This window comes from Megascapheus bottae, chromosome 3 (assembly GCF_031878675.1).
Source record: "Megascapheus bottae isolate mThoBot1 chromosome 3, mThoBot2.hap1, whole genome shotgun sequence".
In the NCBI taxonomy this organism is placed as follows: Eukaryota; Metazoa; Chordata; class Mammalia; order Rodentia; family Geomyidae; genus Megascapheus; species Megascapheus bottae.
In genome coordinates, this window is record NC_143511.1 from 59460436 (window position 1) to 59480512 (window position 20077).

Here is a 20077-nt window from a genome sequence, read left to right on the forward strand (position 1 = left end):
TCAGGGACAATGCCCAGGCCCAAATTCAAGCCCCATGACCAGTGGGGGAAAGAAAGTTTATCTATATTGCATTTGGACCAAACTATGAAAGCAGACCTAGAGGCATAGCACAGTGGCGAATGTACTTGTTTAAAGTATACAAAGCCTCAAGTGTATCTTTTTGCACTCCTAGAGGGCACCTTAAACTAGTTTTAGTCAGGGTTAAGAGGGTTCTGCCTATATCAAATATAGGTAGTATGACATCCCTACATACACAGCTACTTACATGCATCAGGATGTTCCCCCTCCACTACAGTCCCATCAGTGACATGGTGAGGCAATAGGAAATAAACTGACATTAACCAGTAGTATAAGAAGGTTCATCCTTACTTCCAAGACTTCACATCTACAACCATGCCTTGGCAATGAGAGGTAGCCCAAAGACCTCCCTACCCCACCCCACCCCACCCCCACCCCCAAAAAAGCAGGAACAGTGCTCAGGACTCAGGTTCCATTTTGACCCAACGTTTATTGTCCTTTTACAACATGTCATTTTTTTGGTTTAGAAACTGCTTGTGATTAGTTTTCCAACAATAACTCAAAAGCATGTAAAATAAAAATCAACCTACTCTCTATATAAACACCCAGCAACTGTGGGCCCTCACCCACCTACCCAGGGTGGCTACAGGTAAGAGAGGGCTTGGGCAGCATTGAGTGAAGTGCAGGTGCTTTACTGTAGGGGTAGTGGCAGAGCCCAGGTTCACACCCCACAGGTCGCCTTGCACTGTCCCCAACTACAACAGAAATGGCATAGGCCCAAGGCCCAAATCCCTGTTGATAATTCACTCTCCGCCTCCCAAATGAAAATCACTTTTATTTTATCGCTTTTGTTTTGTTTTGTTTTTGCAACAGAAACCCCCTGTCCAGAGTCTGACTATAGCTGAACTGTTCAGACTGTGGAATGAAGCAGGCCGTGGGCACATCCCTGGTCCCTCCTGAGCAAGTGCCCCCACCCCCAGGGAACAAGGTCCAGTTGGCCAGCTTGCTACATGCTGGCTACCACCACTTAGCCATACAGGTCATCGTCATTGTCTTCTGTGTATACACTGCCAGCTGTGCCACCTCCACTGCCCTGACTGGGGCCGGCTCCACCTTGGTTTCCTGAAGGGAATCTGTATATATAAGAACAGTCAAAAATGAGCATTAGTGCAGTCTCTAGGGACTCCCATCACCTTGTTTGTAAGAGGTCCCATGGGCAACCGCGCATAGAAATTGCCCATTTCCCCCAACAAAATTACCTGAAGCTGCCAAATCCTCGACTCTGCTGAAGGGTCTGAGCAAACATTTCATACTTCCGAATGTCATTGTCACTGACAGAACGGCGGGCAAAGCGCATGGCTTCTTCAAAGTGATCTCTGCGGATCTCTGGCACTGGATCATCCTCTTCTACTTCCTACAGAGTTGGTGCATACAGAACACCAGTTAGAACTCAATACAGCCTCTTACTGGTTTACTCAACATCCTATTATTATTATTTTATTTATTTTTGCCAATCCTAGGGCTTAAACTCAGGGCCTGAGCATTGTCCTTGGGCTTTCTGCAAGGCTAGCACTCTTATCACTTGAGGCACACCATTTCTAGCTTTTTTCTTCATACATGCTAGGCAAACACTCGACCACTAGGCCAAACTCCCAGCCCTCACTGTCCTATTATTGTAGTAGATTCTGCCTCTTCAATTCAGCCTAAGTAAAATAAGTTGCCAGAACAAACATTCAGTCAATAGTCTTGGCTTCAAAACTTGCCAGAAAGAGCCAGGTGTGGTATCTCATGCCTGTAATGCTAGCTATTCAGGAAGCTGAGATCTGAGGATTGTAGTTCAAAGCCAGCCCAGGCACTAAAAAGTCAGTGAAACTCTTATCTCCAATTAAGCATCAGAAAACCGGAAGTGGTACTATGGCTCAAGGAGTAGGGTGGTAGCCTTGAGCTGAAGAGCTCAGGGACAGCACCCAGGCCCAAAGTTCAAGCCCCACAAAACTGATGCTAAAAATCCATGAGAATCATCTCCAATGAACCACCCAAAAAAAAAAAAAAAAAAAAAAAACCCAAAACAAAAACAAAAACGAAAAAAGCTTAAGTAGAGCTGTGGTTCTAGCCTTTGGCAAAAAAAAAAAAAAAAAAGCTCTAGCACCCCAAGCCCCAGGTCTGACCTGACCAACCCGCACGCACACAAACCAGATCACTTGTCAATGTGTTCTTGCTGTGTGCCACCTGTATATAATCCTAGCTTAGGAAGCTAATATAGGGAAGATCAAGCTGCCAGGCCAGCCAGAGCAGAAAAGTCTGCTACATCTCAATGAAAGAAGTTTCGCTTGGTGGCATACACCTGTCACCCTGACTTCAGTGCAAAGTAAAAATAAATTGTGGTCCAGTGCCAGTGGCTCATGCCTATAATGCTAACTACTCAGAAAGCTGAGAGATCTGAGGATCACGGTTTGAAGCCAGCTTAGAGAAGTCCCTATGAAACTCTTATCCCCAATAACCACTCAAAACTGGAAATGGTGCTGTGGCTCAAGTGGTAGAGTGCTAACTTAGAGCAAAATAGCTCAAGAACAGTGCTCAGGTCCTGAGTTCAAGCCCCACAACCAACAAAAACAAAACAAAGAAAAAAATCATGATCCAGGGGCTGGGAGTTTGGCCTGGTGGTAGAGTACCTGCCTAGCATGCACTAAGACCAGGGATCGATTCCACAGTTCCACAAACATAGAAAAAGCCAGAAACGGCGGTGGGGTTCAAGTGGTAGAGCTCTAGCCTTAAGAAAGCCCAAGCACAATGCTCAGGCCCTGAGTTCCACCTCAGGTGCCATCTCAAAAATAACAATCCAAGCTGGGCAACAATGGCTTATGCCTATAAGCCTAGATACTTGAGAGGCTGAGACCTGAGGATCGAAGTTCAAAGCCAGCCTGAGTGGGAAGATCTGTGAGACTCTCCATCTCCAATTAACACTCAAAAAGCTAGATGTAGAGCTATGGCTCAATGTGCTAGAGTGCTATCCTTAAGCATATAAGCTTAGGGACCAACACAGATACATCATACATCAGACACACACACCACACAAAGCAAAAAAGAACTGGAAATAAGACTCAGTGGTGCAATACTTGAGTTCATACAACCTGTCAATGCCTAATGGAAAAGGGAATACTGTAGGGACAATACTCATATCAGTGGTTGCCCCTGAGGTATTCCTAGGAAAGAGAGAAGATTCTGACTACAGTGGTCTGAAGCAACTTTTAGAAACAACAGAATTTACTATTTCTCAACTTTAATAGCAATCACAGAAACTGCATGGAAACTGAAAAAAGCCCTACACTATATAATTATACTTCAGTAAACCTAAAAATTAAAAGAAATTGTCAATAGCACTCAGTGTTTATCATATTAGTTTGATTATATTCTAATCTAGTACTCAAGCTTCCAATTACATATGCCCTTTTGTACACACACACACACACACACACACACACACACACACACACACACACACACACACACACACAGTTATATGCATCAATACGTACCCTTAGCTGGCCTAAATTGCTCAATCCTTCTGGTTCAAGTTCACAAGTGCTGGAATTATAAACGGTGCCATCTCACCTGGCTCACATACACCCTTTTGTTACTGGTAGTACTAGGGTTTAAATTCAAGGCCTAGGAGCTCAAGCATTTGAGCCAGGACTACAACCTTTTGAAGTTATTTTTCAGATAGGATCTCGCATCTTTGCACGGAGCCAGCCTTACAGAGCTATTTACCAATTTCAGCTTCTTAGGATGACAGGCATGTTGTACCATTAGGCATGCTGTACCGTTAGGCATGCACCACCATGGATGGAGATGGCCTCTCAAGGACAGATGGGCTAGCCCTAAACAGTAGTCTCCTCCCCTCCCCCCAGATCTCCACCTCCAAGTGGTGAGGATAATAGGTTTAAGTCAGGCTCCCTAACCCACACACACTTAAATACACCCAGCTCTTTTCCATTCCTACAAGACTATTCACAGACCATATATAGGGAAAAGGGTATAGACTCACCATGGCTGATGGGTTTGTCTGCCTCTCTCGTTCTCGCCTAATCTCACTCTCAATGGATTCACGAATGGCCAGTTTACAGGCACGTTGGCAAATCTCTGTCAGGTCAGCTCCAGAGAAGCCATTAGTCATTTTAGCCAGGAACTCCAAATCTACATCCTAAAAAAAAAAAAAAAATACAAAAGCAACCTTAGCATTGAGCTAGCTTTTTCTCTCTGGAATATTTTCATCTTTGGACTACCCAAGCACTCCCAACTCTAGTATCCAGAATCTACGGCCATTCCACATAGACTTTCCTCTACAATTCTAGTACTTCTATATCTTTTTTTTTTGGGGGGGGGGGGCTGGTCTGGGGGCTTGAACTTGGCCTGGGCACTGTTCATGAGCTTCTTCTGTTTAAGGGTAGCACTCTACCACTTGAGCCACAATATCAATTCCAGCTTTTCCTGTTTATGTGGTATTGAGGAATGGAACCCGAGGCTTCATATATGCTAGGCAAGTACTCTACCACTAAGTCACATACCCAGTCCTTCAACCTTCCTTTTATAACAAGTCCCAAATCCCACAAATTGCCAATGGAATCTAAGAACACTTCACAAAAGCCTCACAGAAGTCCCTAAATTCTAAGACCTTGCACCTACCTTGGCAACTGGGGACTTGCGCAAGTTGGCCTTGAGGATGGCAACACGAGACTTCTCATCTGGAAGTGGGATGTAGATGAGCTGATCAAGGCGGCCAGGTCTTAGGATGGCAGGATCAATGATGTCGGGCCGGTTGGTAGCGCCAATGATAAACACATTCTTTTTTGTGGACATCCCATCCATTTCTGTCAGGATCTGGTTGATGACTCTATCAGCAGCCCCACCGCCATCTCCAATATTACCACCACGAGCCTTTGCAATGGAATCCAGCTCATCAAAGAATAGCACACAGGGGGCAGCTTGGCGTGCCTATGAGACAGAGAAACTGATTCAAAAACATAACTAGATCTCAGACCATATCATAGATTTCAATGCCCAACTGAGCTGTCAGCAATAAGATTTTGAATCTCTTACAGAGATTCTAGTCTTACCCAAGCTTACCTTGTCAAAGATTTCCCTGACATTGGCCTCAGATTCCCCAAACCACATGGTGAGTAGCTCAGGACCTTTGATGGAGATGAAGTTGGCCTGGCATTCATTAGCAATGGCTTTAGCCAGCAAAGTTTTTCCACAGCCAGGAGGTCCATAGAAAAGAACTCCTTTGGAGGGTGTCATACCAAATTTGAGGAATTTGTCTGGATGCTCCACAGGATACTAGAAGGGAAAAAAAGGAAGATTTAAGGCGATCACCATACTTTGAAGAAAACTTTACCAATCAGAAACATTCTTTCCATTATTTCAGGGTGTTTCCTATGGTCTAGGATCCAGGTTCTCTAGAATAAGCTCCTCATTGACTCAAATTGGAAAACAGCAAACAGGCATCTGCTTGTACTCTCACCAACTATTACAGTGAATACGCCCACACCAAGAACACCTAGGTCAACAGCAACACAATATAGCAGTAACCTACCCTAGACCAAGTTATCCTACCTGGACCAACTCCTGAAGCTCCCGTTTGACATCTTCCAGGCCCCCAATGTCTTCCCAGGTTACTTGTGGCACCTCCACAACAGTTTCCCGCAATGCTGATGGATTGCTCTGACTCAAAGCCCACTAATAAAGAAGGAAATAACTGGAAATGAGACTTACTATAGAAGGGGGTCAAAGTGTGTTTTTGTACTTAAGTTGGTGTGGTCCTTACCCTGAAATCATCCATAGTAACTGCCAGGGAGTTCATGACCTCAGCATCAATGGTCTCATCCTCTAGATCAATAAGATCCATCTTCTTGCGGATGGCCTGCAGAGCAGCCTCCGAGCACAGGGCTGCCAAGTCAGCACCCACGTGCCCATGAGTCTCATTGGCTACCTGAAGAGAGAAGATCTACTGATTATTCTGTCTCTAAGATCTACTTGCCTTAGGAAGCTCACATCCTGCTCCCTTACACTATTTCTGGGTCTTTCAATTTCTTTGAACACATAAATTACATTGGCAAAGAGTTAAGTACTCAAACCTAAACTTAGGAGATGGAAATAAAGCTGCTCTAACAATACGGGTTTGTACTTGTACATAGCATCGACTGTGAAATGGGTTCATTTCCTAGTTTCAGTCTAAGATTGCTTCTTTTCCCCTGCCCAAATCAAAACCAATCTCCTTCCATCTTTTGCTTGGTTTTGGGGCCTTGCTATGTAACCACAAACTCAAAATCCCCTTGCCTCATGTTCCCTAAGTGCTGCAATTAGCAGCCCAGCTTCTCTCATCTTAAGCTTATATATCCCTAGCCAGATCCACATTAATTTCCTAGAAATAGACATTTCCTGCCAGTCATCACTACCCCACCTGTTCCAGGTCCACATCATCTGCCAACTTCATGTTCTTGGTATGGATCTGAAGAATTTCCAAGCGTCCTGTAGCATCAGGGATTCCAATGTCTACTTCCCTGTCAAAGCGACCTGTAGGATAGTTTATGAATATGACATGGTTCATTCTCTGGCCAGGTAGCAAAAGGGTAGACTAAAGTGACAACTATCTCAGGATACTTCCAGTGTTAGCAGTAAATACTCCATAGTCTGGGAAACCCCTCCTTATTCTAGATAGAATGTTAGAAAAAGGAAAAGAAACCCTGTGGCCTATTACTGCAGAGCTTCAAGAAAGCCTCAGGATTAAATAAGATAAAGGACCACAGTGAGAATTAAGGATATTTAGGCCAGTATAACTATAATCTCCCATGAGCAAGGATAGTGCTAAAAGAAATCAGGGGTTCTTACCAAATCGCCGTAGAGCTGGGTCAATGCTGTTAGGTCTGTTGGTTGCTGCCATAACTATTACATGTGCTCTCTGCTTTAGGCCATCCATGAGGGTCAATAACTGTGATACAATACGTCGCTCCACCTCCCCATGAGTCTGCCAGGACAGGATGTCTGGTCAGAAGCTAAGTCAGAATTTTTCAACCCATCCCCCCCATTCATCCCCTCAGGCAGGTTCCTACTTTTTCTCTTTTGGGAGCAATAGCATCAAGTTCATCAATGAAGATAATAGCAGGAGCATTCTTTTCAGCTTCCTCAAAGGCTTTACGAAGGTTACTCTCAGACTCACCAGCCAACTTACTCATAATCTCAGGACCTAAAAGGATTTAGAATAGAGACAATGATAAAACTATATTCTTTCCAATCTCAAAAGAAATGTTATCTTGTTTGAAAAGAAATGTTTTCTTATTTGTTTGGTCCAGAGATAGGCCCTGGATAAGAGGGTGGTAACCTCTGCTTCTCTTAGCCTGTACCACTTACCATCTCATAAAAGCCTGGCCTGGCCTGGTGGCCAGAATAGAAGCTAAGGGATTCAGTATAATTTTCCAAGAATTGAAACTGTAAGGTTAAAAGCAGATGCCTTGGGACTGCTGGCCATAGTAGGGGGCAGAACATCACTTGACCTTTATCAGCTAAATACTATTTTAAGAGAGCCAAATGATCTCAGACCATAATTCCTATGCCCAAATTATACTCTCAAATATAAAAACAAGTATATACCTTTTTATTTCTCATTTCAACTTGTTCCCCCCCTACATAATCATTTTTCCACAATCTTTTTCAAGGACCAAAAAAGGGGAAAGAGAACATTCGTATAAAATATCTTCACCTTGTTGCGAGATACCCTACCAGAAGATGTTAACGTATATACAAAGACATGGATGCATATAGATGGGTTCATAAACTGCCAGGCTCAGGCTCAGAATTGGGTCTAGCCAGATACTAGATAGACCACCTCTTACCATTGATCAGGAAGAAGAAAGCTCCAGTCTCATTTGCCACAGCTCGAGCAATCAGGGTCTTTCCTGTTCCAGGAGGTCCATAGAGCAATATTCCCCGAGGAGGCTAAGGGCCAGAGAGTACAGGCAAAAGGGTTCAAGTAGTAGAGTAAACATAAGGCCCTAAGCTCAATACCCATTAATAGATGGGGGGTGGTGACTGGCTCTGATTCCTACATCCTCTCAATCCTACCCATCCTAAGCAACTTGATTAGGCCCTAGAAAGGGTGAAAATAAGGGTTCAACCGAATAGTATTAAGAATGAACTCAAGTCAGGTGAAAGGGACTCACATCTAGCTATACAGAAGGCTGAGGGCTGAGATTTGAGGCCAGACACTAAATCATATTTTGCTGTGAAAACCATTCTCCAAATTATCCAAAAACAAATTGGGCAATAGGTATGGCTCTAGTGGTAAAGTAACAGCTAAATAAGCAAACCATGGAATTTATCTAAAGGTTTTTACTTCTAGAATTGCATCCCCTTCTATACATCTTTATGTGTGTTCATATATAAATGCATATGTTGAAAAAAATCTATTTTCATTATTGGAGGTCTAATGATCATAATCTTTCACAATTTTATTATCAGGTTTAAAAGCTTTTCATTATAGTCACTCACTAGTTTTCCTGATTATAGCTGTCATTTCTGTGGCTTCATCCACAGTCATCTATAGGCAGGACACTGAAACTTCCCACACAGAACACTACTTGTTTCAGGCTCACCAGACAAAGTAATAATTTCATATTCAGTATCTCATGATACCAGTTTTCAAATGTTTCAGGACTTATGACCCTATTATTTGTTCCTCTAATCTGAGCCAAGTATCAATCTAAAGGCTTAAGTTGTTAAATAGTCATTAATCACCACTCTAGACATGAATCCATGGAGCTCACCTTTACACCAATTGCTTTAAAGAGTGCAGGATGTCTCAGAGGCAGCTCCACCATCTCCTTTATCTGAGCTAGCTGTTTCCTACAGCCACCAATGTCATCATATCCTACTTCATTCAAGGATTCTTCTTCATCCTGAGTATAGAAGACAAGAAAAGAAGACAAGATGAGTAGAGGTCTTCTCTAAATCATTCTAATAACTGTTGAAGAAAAATATGCTATACATAATTTCTTTAAAGAGACATGCCTCAAAAAACAACTACAGGGGCCAGGAGTTTCGCCTAGAGGGAGAATGCTTGCCTAGCATGCACGAATACCCGGGTTCGATTCCTTGGTATCACATACATAGAAAAAAGCTGGAAGTGGTGCTGAGGCTCAAGTGGTAGAGCTCTCTCTAGCCTTGAGAAAGTCCAAGGATAGGGCTCAGGCCCTGAGCCCAAGCCCAAGCCGGGCAAAAAAACAACAAAAAAACAACAAAAAAAAAACAACTACAATGGGTGCTGGTGGCTCATGACTGGCAACCTAGCCACACAGGAAGTTGAGATCTGAGAATTAGTTCAAAGCCAGCCCTACCAGGAAAGTTGGTGAGACTCTTTATCTCCAAGTAACCACAAAAAGCTAGAAGTAGATAGTGGCTCCAGTGATGAGTGCTAGCTTTGAGCAAAAGAGCTCAGGATCGTACCCAGACCCTGAGTTCAAGCCCTAAGACTAGCACATAAAAGTAAGTAAAAAACCAAGCAGAGAAGTCTAGCACAGCCCTTCCATCTCACATAGTCCTCAGTCTTACTAGGAACCAGGGCTTCCTAAAATCTAAAGCTGGAAACCCTGGAATGGGGAAAAAAACCTGGATGCCTTACTTCATCAGCGTTCAAAGATTTTTCCAGTATCAGCTGGGAGTGGTGGCATACCTCAGTAATCTAGCATTTGGAAGGCTAAGGTAGGAAGATCAAGTCTGAAGCCAAACTAGAATCAACAGCAAGTTCTGAGCCAGTCTAGGCTATACAGTAAGATCTTGTGTCAAAAACACCAGAAGAAAAAAGGAAAAGGGAAGAAGAGAAGAAAATAGGGAGAGGAGAAAAAAAAAGAAATGAGGAAATCTGGGCAATGGTGACATACTAAGCTACTCAAAGAGAATGAGATCTGAAGATCCCGATTCAAAGCCAGCTTGAGCAGGAAAGTCCATGACACTCTTTTTTTTTTCCTTTCTTTTTTTTTTTTTTGGCCAGTTCTGGGCTTGAGCTCAGGGCCTGAGCACTGTCCTTGGACTTTCTCAAGGCTAGAGCTCTACCACTTGAGCCTCAGCACCACTTCCAGCTTTTTTCTATGTATGTGGTACCAAGGAATCGAACCCGGTCTTCATGCATGCTAGGCAAGAACTCTACCACTAGGCCAAATTCCCGGCTCCGATGACACTCTTATTTCAAATTAACCACGAGAAAACTGGAAGTGGCACTGTGGCTCAAAGTGAAAGAGTGCTAGCCTTGATCGAAGAAGCATGCAGGCCTGAATTCAAAGTCTACTACTGTCAGAAAAAAAAAAAAAAAGGAGGAAAGGAACAAAATTATCCCAATCGCCCATCTTTTAGGTTCAATATAAAATTCCTAATGTTAGCTGGGCATGATGGCTTACGCCTGTAATCCTAGCTACTCAAGAGAATGGGATCTGCGGCTTGAGGTTCAAAGCCAGCCCGGACACTACAAGAATGTGAGTTAATTTCCAATTAACCACTAGAAAACTGGAAGTGGTGCTGTAGCTCAGGGGATGGGGTGGTAGCCTTGTGTTGAAGAGCTCAAGGACAGCACCCGGGCCCAGAGTTCAAGCCCTAAAATAAGACCAAAAATAAAATAAAAATTCCTAGTGTTAATTGGATGCCGGTGGCTTACGCCTGTAATCCTAGCTACTCAGGAGGCTGAGATCTGAAGAACGAGGTTCAAAAACAGCCCGCCAGCCCAGGGAGAGAATTCCTCATGAGAATCCTATTATTTCAAACTAACCATTCAAAAGACAGAAGTGGATCAAGTAGTAGAGCACTAGCCTTGAATACAAAGAGGCTCAAGTACAGCGCTCAGGCTCTGAGTTCAAGCCCCACAACAAGCTAAAAAAAACCAAATTCCTAGTGTTGACTGTTCCCAAGAAACATTCAGACCCAAAAACAGTTGGGAGTTTTCTCACTTCCAAAAACAACTTAGTTCAAAAAACACTAGTTTTGATAGCCACATGAATACCACATTGAGAATAATAAAGTTGGGGACCAAGGGTCAGGAGAAACTCACCTCTCGTTTGATAGGTTCCCCTTCACAGTGGATCACTGTGTCTGGAGCAACAATGCAGTAAGGGCTAGGATCGGTTTCCACTACTTTGAATTCCACAGCTCGCATACCACCCCGGACAAGGAAAATGTCTCCTATAAAAGCAAGCAGTACAAGTGCAATTAGAGGTGTTAAATATAAAACCAAATCAGAATTCCAGGATCTACAATATCAAGCTCACTAAATATTTTTCCTTCACTTGGGGTCTTACGAAGACTATGGTAACAGCTATTCAACGCAACAACCCCGTCACTCAAGAATATAATGAAAAGAATCAGATGTTCTGACATCTAAACTATAGGTAACCAAAGCTTTCACTCCAGCCATCAATGGTAGAGAATGCACTTTGAACTGTAATATAGCAAAAATGAATGGACCATCTTCTCCAATGATACTAGGGACAGCTTACTCTTCTGGAGTGGAGAGGGGCAGTCAGAAGAGACTATGAACATGTGTGTAGGATGCATGTTTGTACACACACACACACACATATGTATATGAAAATGAGATGGCGTTATTTCAAGACTTACTCTTAAATATCCCCACATAACTATTCTTAAGCTCCATTCCCATAATTATATCTCACCTTTTCGAATGGGTCGATAAGCTTCCAGGAAGTACGGCTTAAGGTACACCTCAAAGAGATTGCCTGTGATGCCTTCCACCGTGTCATCGATGGGTAGCACATGGATGCGTTTGCCGTACTTCACATCAGGGCATGGCTGGATGCTGAGGATGACAAGCAGACTCCACATTACCAACCACACTGCAGTCCCAAGCACTGGGTGTCCGATAAGGCCTGGCACAGACAGCTGATGGCAAGCGAAAGAAAAAAGGCAGGATGGCTTTAGGTGAAGAGCAGAAGGAGAACAGGTTAGGAATGAAGGCAAAAGAACAGCCAAGCAGAACCAACAGATCACACTCAGGATGAGGTAACAAGACAAGCCAGTTGAAGAGACTGCTAGGGTAATCCATTCCTCATCAATGAGCCAAAATTAAGAAAGACTTGCACAGCTCTACCACTGGGATCTTTAGTAAACGATGGTCAAGAATGATCCCTTCTAGCCAATGTTGGTAACCCAATATTATCTCTTGTAAGGAAAAGGTCTTAGTTGGAAAAGACTGTTAGAAATAAAAATAGAAAAACAATCTTAGCCACATAATCAGAACAACTTGAGAAAAGTCACATTATGTATTTTGGGAGAGAAAAAAAGTATATAACATATAAAACTATGAAAAAAATCGGAAACCTGAAATGCTTCTAGCCAGCTTGGGAATGTTTCTACAGTTAAGAACAAGCAAAATCTGGCACTGGAACTATCTGGGGTTTAGCTCCAATTATGTTTACGTTTTAGTTTCACTTAAGATTCTTTAACTCTTTTAATTCTTTCCAGCCCCATCACAAGTCACTAACTGAACGTGGCAGTCAGTAATTACCATGTTCAGATATACCTGCAAATGACAATTTAGCTGAGGCCAGTAGCTATACTGATAATCCTAGCTACTTAAAAGGCTGAGATTTGCTGGGAGTTTGGCCTAGTGGTTGAGTGCTTGTCTAGCATGCACAAAGTCCCAAGTTCTATTCCTCGGTACCACATAACATAGAAAAAAAAAAAAAAGCTGCAAGTGGTGCTAAGGCTCAAGTGGCAGAGTTCTAGCCTTGAGAAAGTCCAAGGAGAGTGCTCAGGCCCTGAGCTCAAGCCCAGAACTGGCAAAAAAAAAAAAAAAAAAGGCTTAAGATTTGAGGCAGGATATAATGAATGATTGTTGTCCTTAATGTACTATGTTGTCTCTCATCTCCTTTGCTGTCCCTTGGTTATCTCATATTGGTATAGTATCTCACTTTGTTATCTGATATATTGAATTTATTTGTATTTGGATATTTGAAATTTGATAGGGAAGGGGGGAAAACCAAGACGGGTGGGGGGTGTGGGGGGAGGGGAGGGAAATAGGTACCAAGAAATGTGAAAGGGTATCAATGTATGTGAATTAATGCACCTTCTATCTGGCAAATATCATGTAACCCTTTTACTAATTACAATAAAAAAAATTAAAAAATTTAAAAAAAAAAAGATTTGAGGCCGGGCAAATCTGTGAGATTATTACCTAGAAAACAAGGAGCTGAGACTAGAAGTGTGAGCTGAGATTCAGTGATAAAGCTTGGCTTTGAATGAAAAAGCCCAGCAAGAGCTCAAGACCCTGAATTCAGGCCCAGTATTAGTAACAGCATGCTTGCAATGTGTGTACACACATACTTCTAGTAGGAAAAATATAGGTGTCAATAGTCACAAAATATCAACTTATTCCAAGGGTCATGCAAACATGCACTTTAAATCCTATGAAGACATAACTGAAACCTAAAAGATAATTTTGAATAGGGGCTCTATGGCTTAAAATGGTAGAGTGCTAGCCTTAAGCATAAGAGTTCAGGGACAGTGCCCCAGTCCCAAGTTCAAGCACACAATCAAACAAAAAGAGAGAGAGAAAGTGAGAGAAGCCACATGCTGGTGGCTCACACCTGTAAATCCTAGCTACTCAGGAGGCAGAGACCTGAGGATCATGGTTTAAAAGCCAGCCCGTGCAGGAAAGTCCCGAGACTTATCTTCAATTAACCACCAGAAAACCAGAAGTGGCACTGTAGCTCAAAGTGACAAAGTACTAGCCTTGAGCAAAAAGAGGAACAGTTCCCTTAGCCCTGAGTTCAAGCCCCATGACCAACAACAACAAAAAAGGTAATCCTGAAGCTTGGGTCTTCACATAACTGTCCTTACAAGAATTTCATATTAGAACAAGGGAAGGAGGGACACTGTCCAAAAGAAATGTACTCATTCCTTGACCTATGTAACTGTAACTCCTCTGTATATCACCTTTATCATAACAATAACATAAAAATCAAAGTCAAAAAAAGAAAAATTGCAGAAAAAATTAAAAACAATTTCATCCTTGTTCTAATGTAGGAGGGGAGATTTCTGTCCTGTAACACAGGCCATATACACCCCTATATACACATACCTGATGACGTCCCCTAGACGCACACGAAGATTATTCCGAACAACTCTATTCATTCGAATCTTCTCATCAGAACATGTGTCATCAGAAAGTACAATACACACAGCTTCCCGCCTCTTCTTTCCCTTCAGCAACACTGTGTCACCTCGGAACAATTGCAGTTCATCCATCTTGGGCTAGAGAAAAAAGATTAAAAATCTTAAGGTTACTGGGCAGAAGGGGGTAAGCAGTAACACCAGAGCTTAGAATTCCCAGGAAACCCCACTCTATGAAAACTGAAAAAAAGAAACTTAGTGAACTCCAGCACATTAAAGAAACTAGATGGTGGACCCATCCTACCTGGGACAAGGAGACCACACTGTTGTCCTCATTGATGGCTTCATCAACAATTAACCGGTTGGGACGGTTCTTCTGCTTGAGAATGGCTGTTGATAAGTCATCACCTTTTGAACTAGAAGGGGGAAATAAGTTAGACCCACTAGATATTCTGGCCTCAGAGGCCCCACCAGTTTCTTTTTTTTTTTTTTTTTTTGCCAGTCCTGGGCTTGAGCTCAGGGCCTGCGCACTGTCCTTGGACTTTCTCAAGGCTAGAGCTCTACCACTTGAGCCTCAGCACCACTTCCGGCTTTTTTCTATGTATGTGGTACCAAGGAATCGAACCCGGGTCTTCATGCATGCTAGGCAAGCACTTTAACCACTAGGCCAAACTCCTGGCCGGCCCCACCAGTTTCTAAAACTCACACTAGACAAAGAGAGCGGGGAACTCCTACACCAAGGAGTTTAGATGAAAGAAATCTAGTCAATGTTTCATGGAACAATATCCAGCATATATTACACTCACTATTTTGAGTACTCCAGTTCCGCTGCTGGGCCCCCAAGTGATTCTGAACTAAAGTCAAGAAACTATGAACTAAAAATAATAGACATACAAAAATAGAAGCTAAATATCAACTCCATGGGGAAAACAATGGAAGAGATAACATTAAGATGCATTGCATTTATAAACTGACATGCTGAACTGAAACTCCTTGGTAAAACTAAAGATGAAAAAGAAATCAATTAGAGAAATGCAAGTCTTAAATTGTATAGAATCGAAGTAGAGGACAGAAACTTTACAGACAGATCTACTAAATCGGAATCTCAGCTCTTCTGTGATTATAATCGTGGGCAAGGTAACCTCTATGGATTGTCCAGTCCACTTACCACAGATTGATTGCTGTAATGAACCTATGGCTCAAGAAGGTCCAATGAGCTATTCTTGGGACAAAGGAGAGTTGTTAGAACTACTCACCTTGGGGCGGGGAGCATGGCCTAGTGGTAGAGTTCTCACCTAGCATGCACAAAGCCCTGGGTTCAATTCCTCAGTATCACATACACTGGTGCTATGGCACTAGCCTTGAGCAAAAAGTGACCAAGGACAGTGCCCAGCCCCTGAGTTCAAGCCCCAGGACTGGCAAAAAATAAACAAAAAAAACATATCTTCCTCACAAGATAAACATGCTGAGTTTCAAGAGCATGGCCTAGTACAAGAAAGTCAGTGTAAGCTGGGCGCCAGCAGCTCAGACCTATAATCCTAGCTACTCAGGAGGCTAAGATCTGATGATCATATCAAAGCCAGCCCAATCAGGAAAAGTCCTTGTGATTCTTATCTCTAATCAATCACCAAAAAGGTAGAAGTGGGGTCCGGGAATTTGGCTTAGTGGTAGAGTGTGTGCCTAGCATGCACGAAGACCCAGGTTTGATTCCTCGGTCCCACATACATTAAAAAAAGCCAGAAATAGTGGTGTGGCTCCAGTGGTAGAGCTCTAGCCTTGAAAAGCCCAAGGACAGTGCTCAGGCCCAGAGTTCAAGGCCCAGGACTGGTATTAAAAAAAAAAAAAAAAGGTAGAAGTGAAGCTGTGGCTTAAGTGATAGAGCACACTAACTTTTAAAGAAAAAGCAAACAACAACAAAAAAACAACACAGAAGGGACAGAACCCAGGCTGAGTTTAAGCCCCAGGATGGCATACAAAAAGAGGAAAGCCGAGCATGGTGGCTCACGCCTGTGACCCTAGCTACTCAGGAGGCTGAGATCTGAGGATCACAGCTCAAAGCAAGCCTGGGCAGTAAAGCCTATGAGACATATATCTCCATTTAACCTCTGGAAAACTGGAAGTGGCTTTGTGGCTGAAGGGATAGGGTGGTAGCATTGAACTGAAGAGCTCAAAGACTGCGCCCAGGCCCAGAGTTCAAGCCCCACCACTGACCAAAGAGAGAGAAAGAGAGAGAGAGAAAAAAAAAAAGTCCACCCAGGCACTAAGTCTGTGAGATTCTTATTTCCAATTAACCACCAGAAAACCTGAAGTGGCACCGTGGCTCAAGGAGTAGGGCTGTAGCCTTGAGCTGAAGAACCCAGGGATAAAGCCCAGGCCCAGAGTTCAAGTCCTACAACCAACCAAAAAAAAAAAAGAGGAAAATCTAAAAACTAAGAAAATGCTGAAACATGGGGAAAAGTCTTCTTGATCAAATCAAAATTGCATCTAAACTTTCTATTATTCTTAGAAGCCAAGGTTACTCATGAATCAGTGATGATTTCTAATTTCTTAAGTTCAACCTCTTTTACTTATAAAAGTTATTAAGTTCTCCCTTTGAAGAGCTACTCCCTCTTACTAAGGCTCAAGAAAACATGATTATTAACCCCAAACAGAGAAGCAAAACAATGGAAAAAGTTATGAAGTAGTCCAGGTACTGGTGGCCTAAGTTTAAAATCCTAGCTATTCAGAAGGCCAAGATCTGAAGACTGAGGTCCAAAACCAGCCTGAAAGTCCATGAGACTCATCTCTTAACTAGCAAAAAAGCATGAGGTGGAGCTGTGGCTCAAGTGGTAGAGCACTAGCCTTGAGTGAGAAGGCTCAGGGACAGTGCCCAGGCCTTGAGTATAAGCTCCAAGACTGCCACCAAAAAAAAAAAAGGCGGGGGGGAGAAAGAACTATTTCTTCAACAAATTAATGTATGTCTACTATGCATTAGGCAGTGTTCTGGGATCTTGGCATAGTTACCAACTCTAAACAGAATTACTAGTGATAACATATTCACAACTTCTAATAGAAAAGATGCCTTTGCTCTAGAATACCAAATTTAATTTAACAATGTATTAAGCTTTACGCCCCACATTGTGCTGTTGTATCTTTATCAGCTTTTAAGTTCCTTTGTTTTTAACCACTCAAACTGGTAGAGAGCTAGCAAAAGAAATCAGAGACAGCAGCCAGGCCCCAGCCCCACCAACACACACACACACACACACACACACACACACACACACACACAAAAGGCAGTTTGTGTTTTCAGTTTTAACCTAAGACCCTCAACCCAAGATTTACTGCCACTTGGGGCACAAAGCTGCAGAGAAGGTGGACTCTCAAAGTTTACCAACAATTAATCGTTGTCAATGTATGTAAATGGTTCTGCTCCCCTCAACCCATCAAAATACCCTTGGCAAAGGTCTATCTTCCTCACTTCTAAGACTGGAACTGGAGAAAAATAAAACACCAGGTGCCTTAAATCATCAGTTTGTATTTTAACCTCAAAGTTCAATTTTAAGAAGGTCCAGTTTGTTTACCTCTCCTGACTCTGCCACTATAGAGAGCTATGCTGATCACCTAAGGTCAAAACTTTTAACTCCCCATCTATTTAATGATCAGACAGTAATGTCTCTTAGTGAATTCAGCTTGGCCATGACAATCCTAAATTTGAGAACATCTCCTATTGTCTTCTACATGACTCAGGGCATTCCCAGAACCAAACAGGCCACAAGGGAACTTGGGAGAGGCCCAGTAGGACAATCAAGCCAACCTAGAGATTAGAAACTGCTTAATATGACAGGTTCAAAAATTTTTTTTTCCTTTTTTGAGACAAGGTCTCACCTTGTTGAGCCAGGCTGGCCTAATGCTAATGACCCTTCTGCTTTAGTCTCCAAAATGGGGTTATAGGTATGGACCACCACAGCAGGCTTAAATATTTTCTTTCAAAAACAAAGGACTGCATATTATTTGAGAAAATATTTTGAAAGTATTAAGTTGTACTTTCAACTAAGCAACTGAGGAATACCTCACACTTAAGATGAAATTAAAGAACTACCTCAAAAAACTAATCTTGTCAAAGCAAGAGTGATTTACATATTAGAGTTTCTGTAGACTACTTGGACTTCCTTTTTCTTCTTGCCCTTCCCCTTCTTTTTGAGCACCTAAAGCTCCAGTTTCTAAACTGAATTCGTAGAGGGGGGCCAGGTTTTATCTGATACTTGCTTCCCAGATTGGAACCAGAAAAGTTGAGGCCCAGACAATTAATCAGTATATCCACTTGCTTAAAGTGTGTGTGTGTGCGTGTGCGTGTGTGTGTGTGTGTGTGTGTGTGTGTGTGTTGAGGAGGTAAGGCAAGAAAAGCTCAAATATAGGAAACAAAATAAAGTACTGAAACTGGAACTTCATAAAGGGCATAAAATAGTAAATTCCTTCCCGGCCATCCCCTGATATAATGTAAGAAAAACTAACTAAAACCTTCCTAGTAGTGTTTACAACAGCTTAAAGGGTGGGGAGAAGGGGAGGGAGCCGAAAGTGAAAATCAGGGTGTACTGTCTCTCAAGGGCCCCAGACCCCAAGCCGGGCCGCCCTCCTCCTCCTCCTCCTCCTCCTCCTCCACAAGGACGGACGAGGGCTTCCCCGAGCTTGCAACCGGCCTCGGCCAGGGTCCCGGGACTCCGGAGGCCTTCACGTGGCCCCAAGTGCACGCCCACCGGGCCCAGTTGGGGCTCTGGCTCGCCGGGCCTGCTCCTCTCCTCTTCGGCAACTCCGGGTCTTCCGCTTGTGACCGAGAGGTTTACAAACGGGTGCCCCCGGGGTCTCGGAGCTCCGCTCCGGCAGTGTATTCCCGAAGGCCTAGCTAGGCCGGGACGGCGGTTCCAAGGGAGCCAAGCAGGCCGGCTGGGGCCTGCATGACACAGCACGATCTCGCCCAGGCTCCGACCCAGGCCCAACGCAAGCCCGACCTAGGGGCGCGCGGGGGCGCAGCCCGGCCCCACGGGCCCACCTTCCCCGCCGGCCTCGCCTTCCCTCGCCCTCCCTCCCGGTACCACCTCGCAGACGCGCCCCCGAACAGGCCTCGCCGGGCCTACCCAGCGCGGCGGATCCCGCGGCGCGCGCCGCCACAGCCGGCGGGCGGGCACGCGCACACACTCACTCGGCTCCTGAAGCCATGGCGCGCGCCTCTCCTGGTCGGCGGCTGTGGCGGCCCGCGGGTAACGGCTACAAGAGTGGCAGGCGACCGAGTTGGCCGGGACTCGACTTTCCCAGTAGAAGGACGAGCAGCAGCGACAAACCCGCAGGCAGCTTCCCTCCCGTTTCCTCCGAGTAGCACCGGGGCGGTGGGCGGGCGAACAGGAGACGCTGGCTCCGGATCCGCGAGGAGGTACGCGGCAGCGACGACCCAGACCACGGCAGCAAACGCTTGGCTGAGACTGAGCCGAGAAGAGCCGAATCATCGGAAGGAAAGCTGCTCACACCTCAGCCAATCAACGCCATCCTTGGGGACTTGTGCCCGCCTCTCCGTGCCTTTCCCCAGCAACCCACGGGACACAGCCAATCACAAAATTCGTTTGTGGCCTGGCTCCCGCCTCTTGGATGCAACACGCCTAGTAACGCCACGTCAATTGGCCACACGCTACGCTTCCTCGACGGACTGGGACTCCCGACCAACCAGTGGAAGAAATAAGGCCAGATCGACTGGCGAAAGGAGAGCCCTATTTCCTTGGACGAGGACTCTCCCACTTGGCCCTAGTTCATTGGTTCTTCAGCTCATATTCCCCTGAAAGGATCTGGCACAATGGACTGAACTCTTGTTATTGGGTTAGTACTGTGTAGTGATGTTACAAGCTCACTCCCCCCCCCTCCC

The 20077-nt window shown here is 44.1% G+C and overlaps 1 protein-coding gene across 2 annotated transcripts; it reads right to left on the reverse strand.

Moving 5' to 3' along the window:
- Positions 1-488: 488 nt before the first annotated feature.
- Vcp (valosin containing protein) lies at positions 489-19651 on the reverse strand. Of its 2 annotated transcripts, none has more exons than XM_090330181.1 (17): positions 19367-19651; positions 14492-14603; positions 14156-14328; positions 11730-11872; positions 11108-11238; positions 8838-8969; positions 7908-8010; positions 7128-7261; positions 6907-7042; positions 6479-6591; positions 5843-6007; positions 5632-5754; positions 5143-5355; positions 4702-5010; positions 4064-4219; positions 1278-1432; positions 489-1151 (listed from the first exon to the last, which is right to left on the reverse strand). In XM_090330181.1, the coding sequence occupies exons 1-17, from the start codon at positions 19381-19383 to the stop codon at positions 1046-1048; spliced, it is 2421 nt and encodes an 806-aa protein (XP_090186307.1). In that variant the 5' UTR covers positions 19384-19651; the 3' UTR covers positions 489-1045. The 2 variants fall into 2 exon arrangements, with proteins under 2 accessions (XP_090186307.1, XP_090186308.1); XM_090330182.1 differs by lacking the exon at positions 19367-19651 and adding an exon at positions 18924-19025.
- Positions 19652-20077: the final 426 nt, after the last annotated feature.

What these genes read in the sequence shown, in the direction of transcription:
- Vcp (XM_090330181.1), bottom strand. An exon ending in TTAAAGCAATTGGTGTAAAG is followed by an intron (nt 8,011 to 8,837) that starts GTGAGCTCCATG and finishes TCTGGCCCTTAG; the next exon opens with CCTCCTCGGGGAATATTGCT. An exon ending in TTGCTCCCAAAAGAGAAAAA is followed by an intron (nt 7,043 to 7,127) that starts GTAGGAACCTGC and finishes CTGTCCTGGCAG; the next exon opens with ACTCATGGGGAGGTGGAGCG.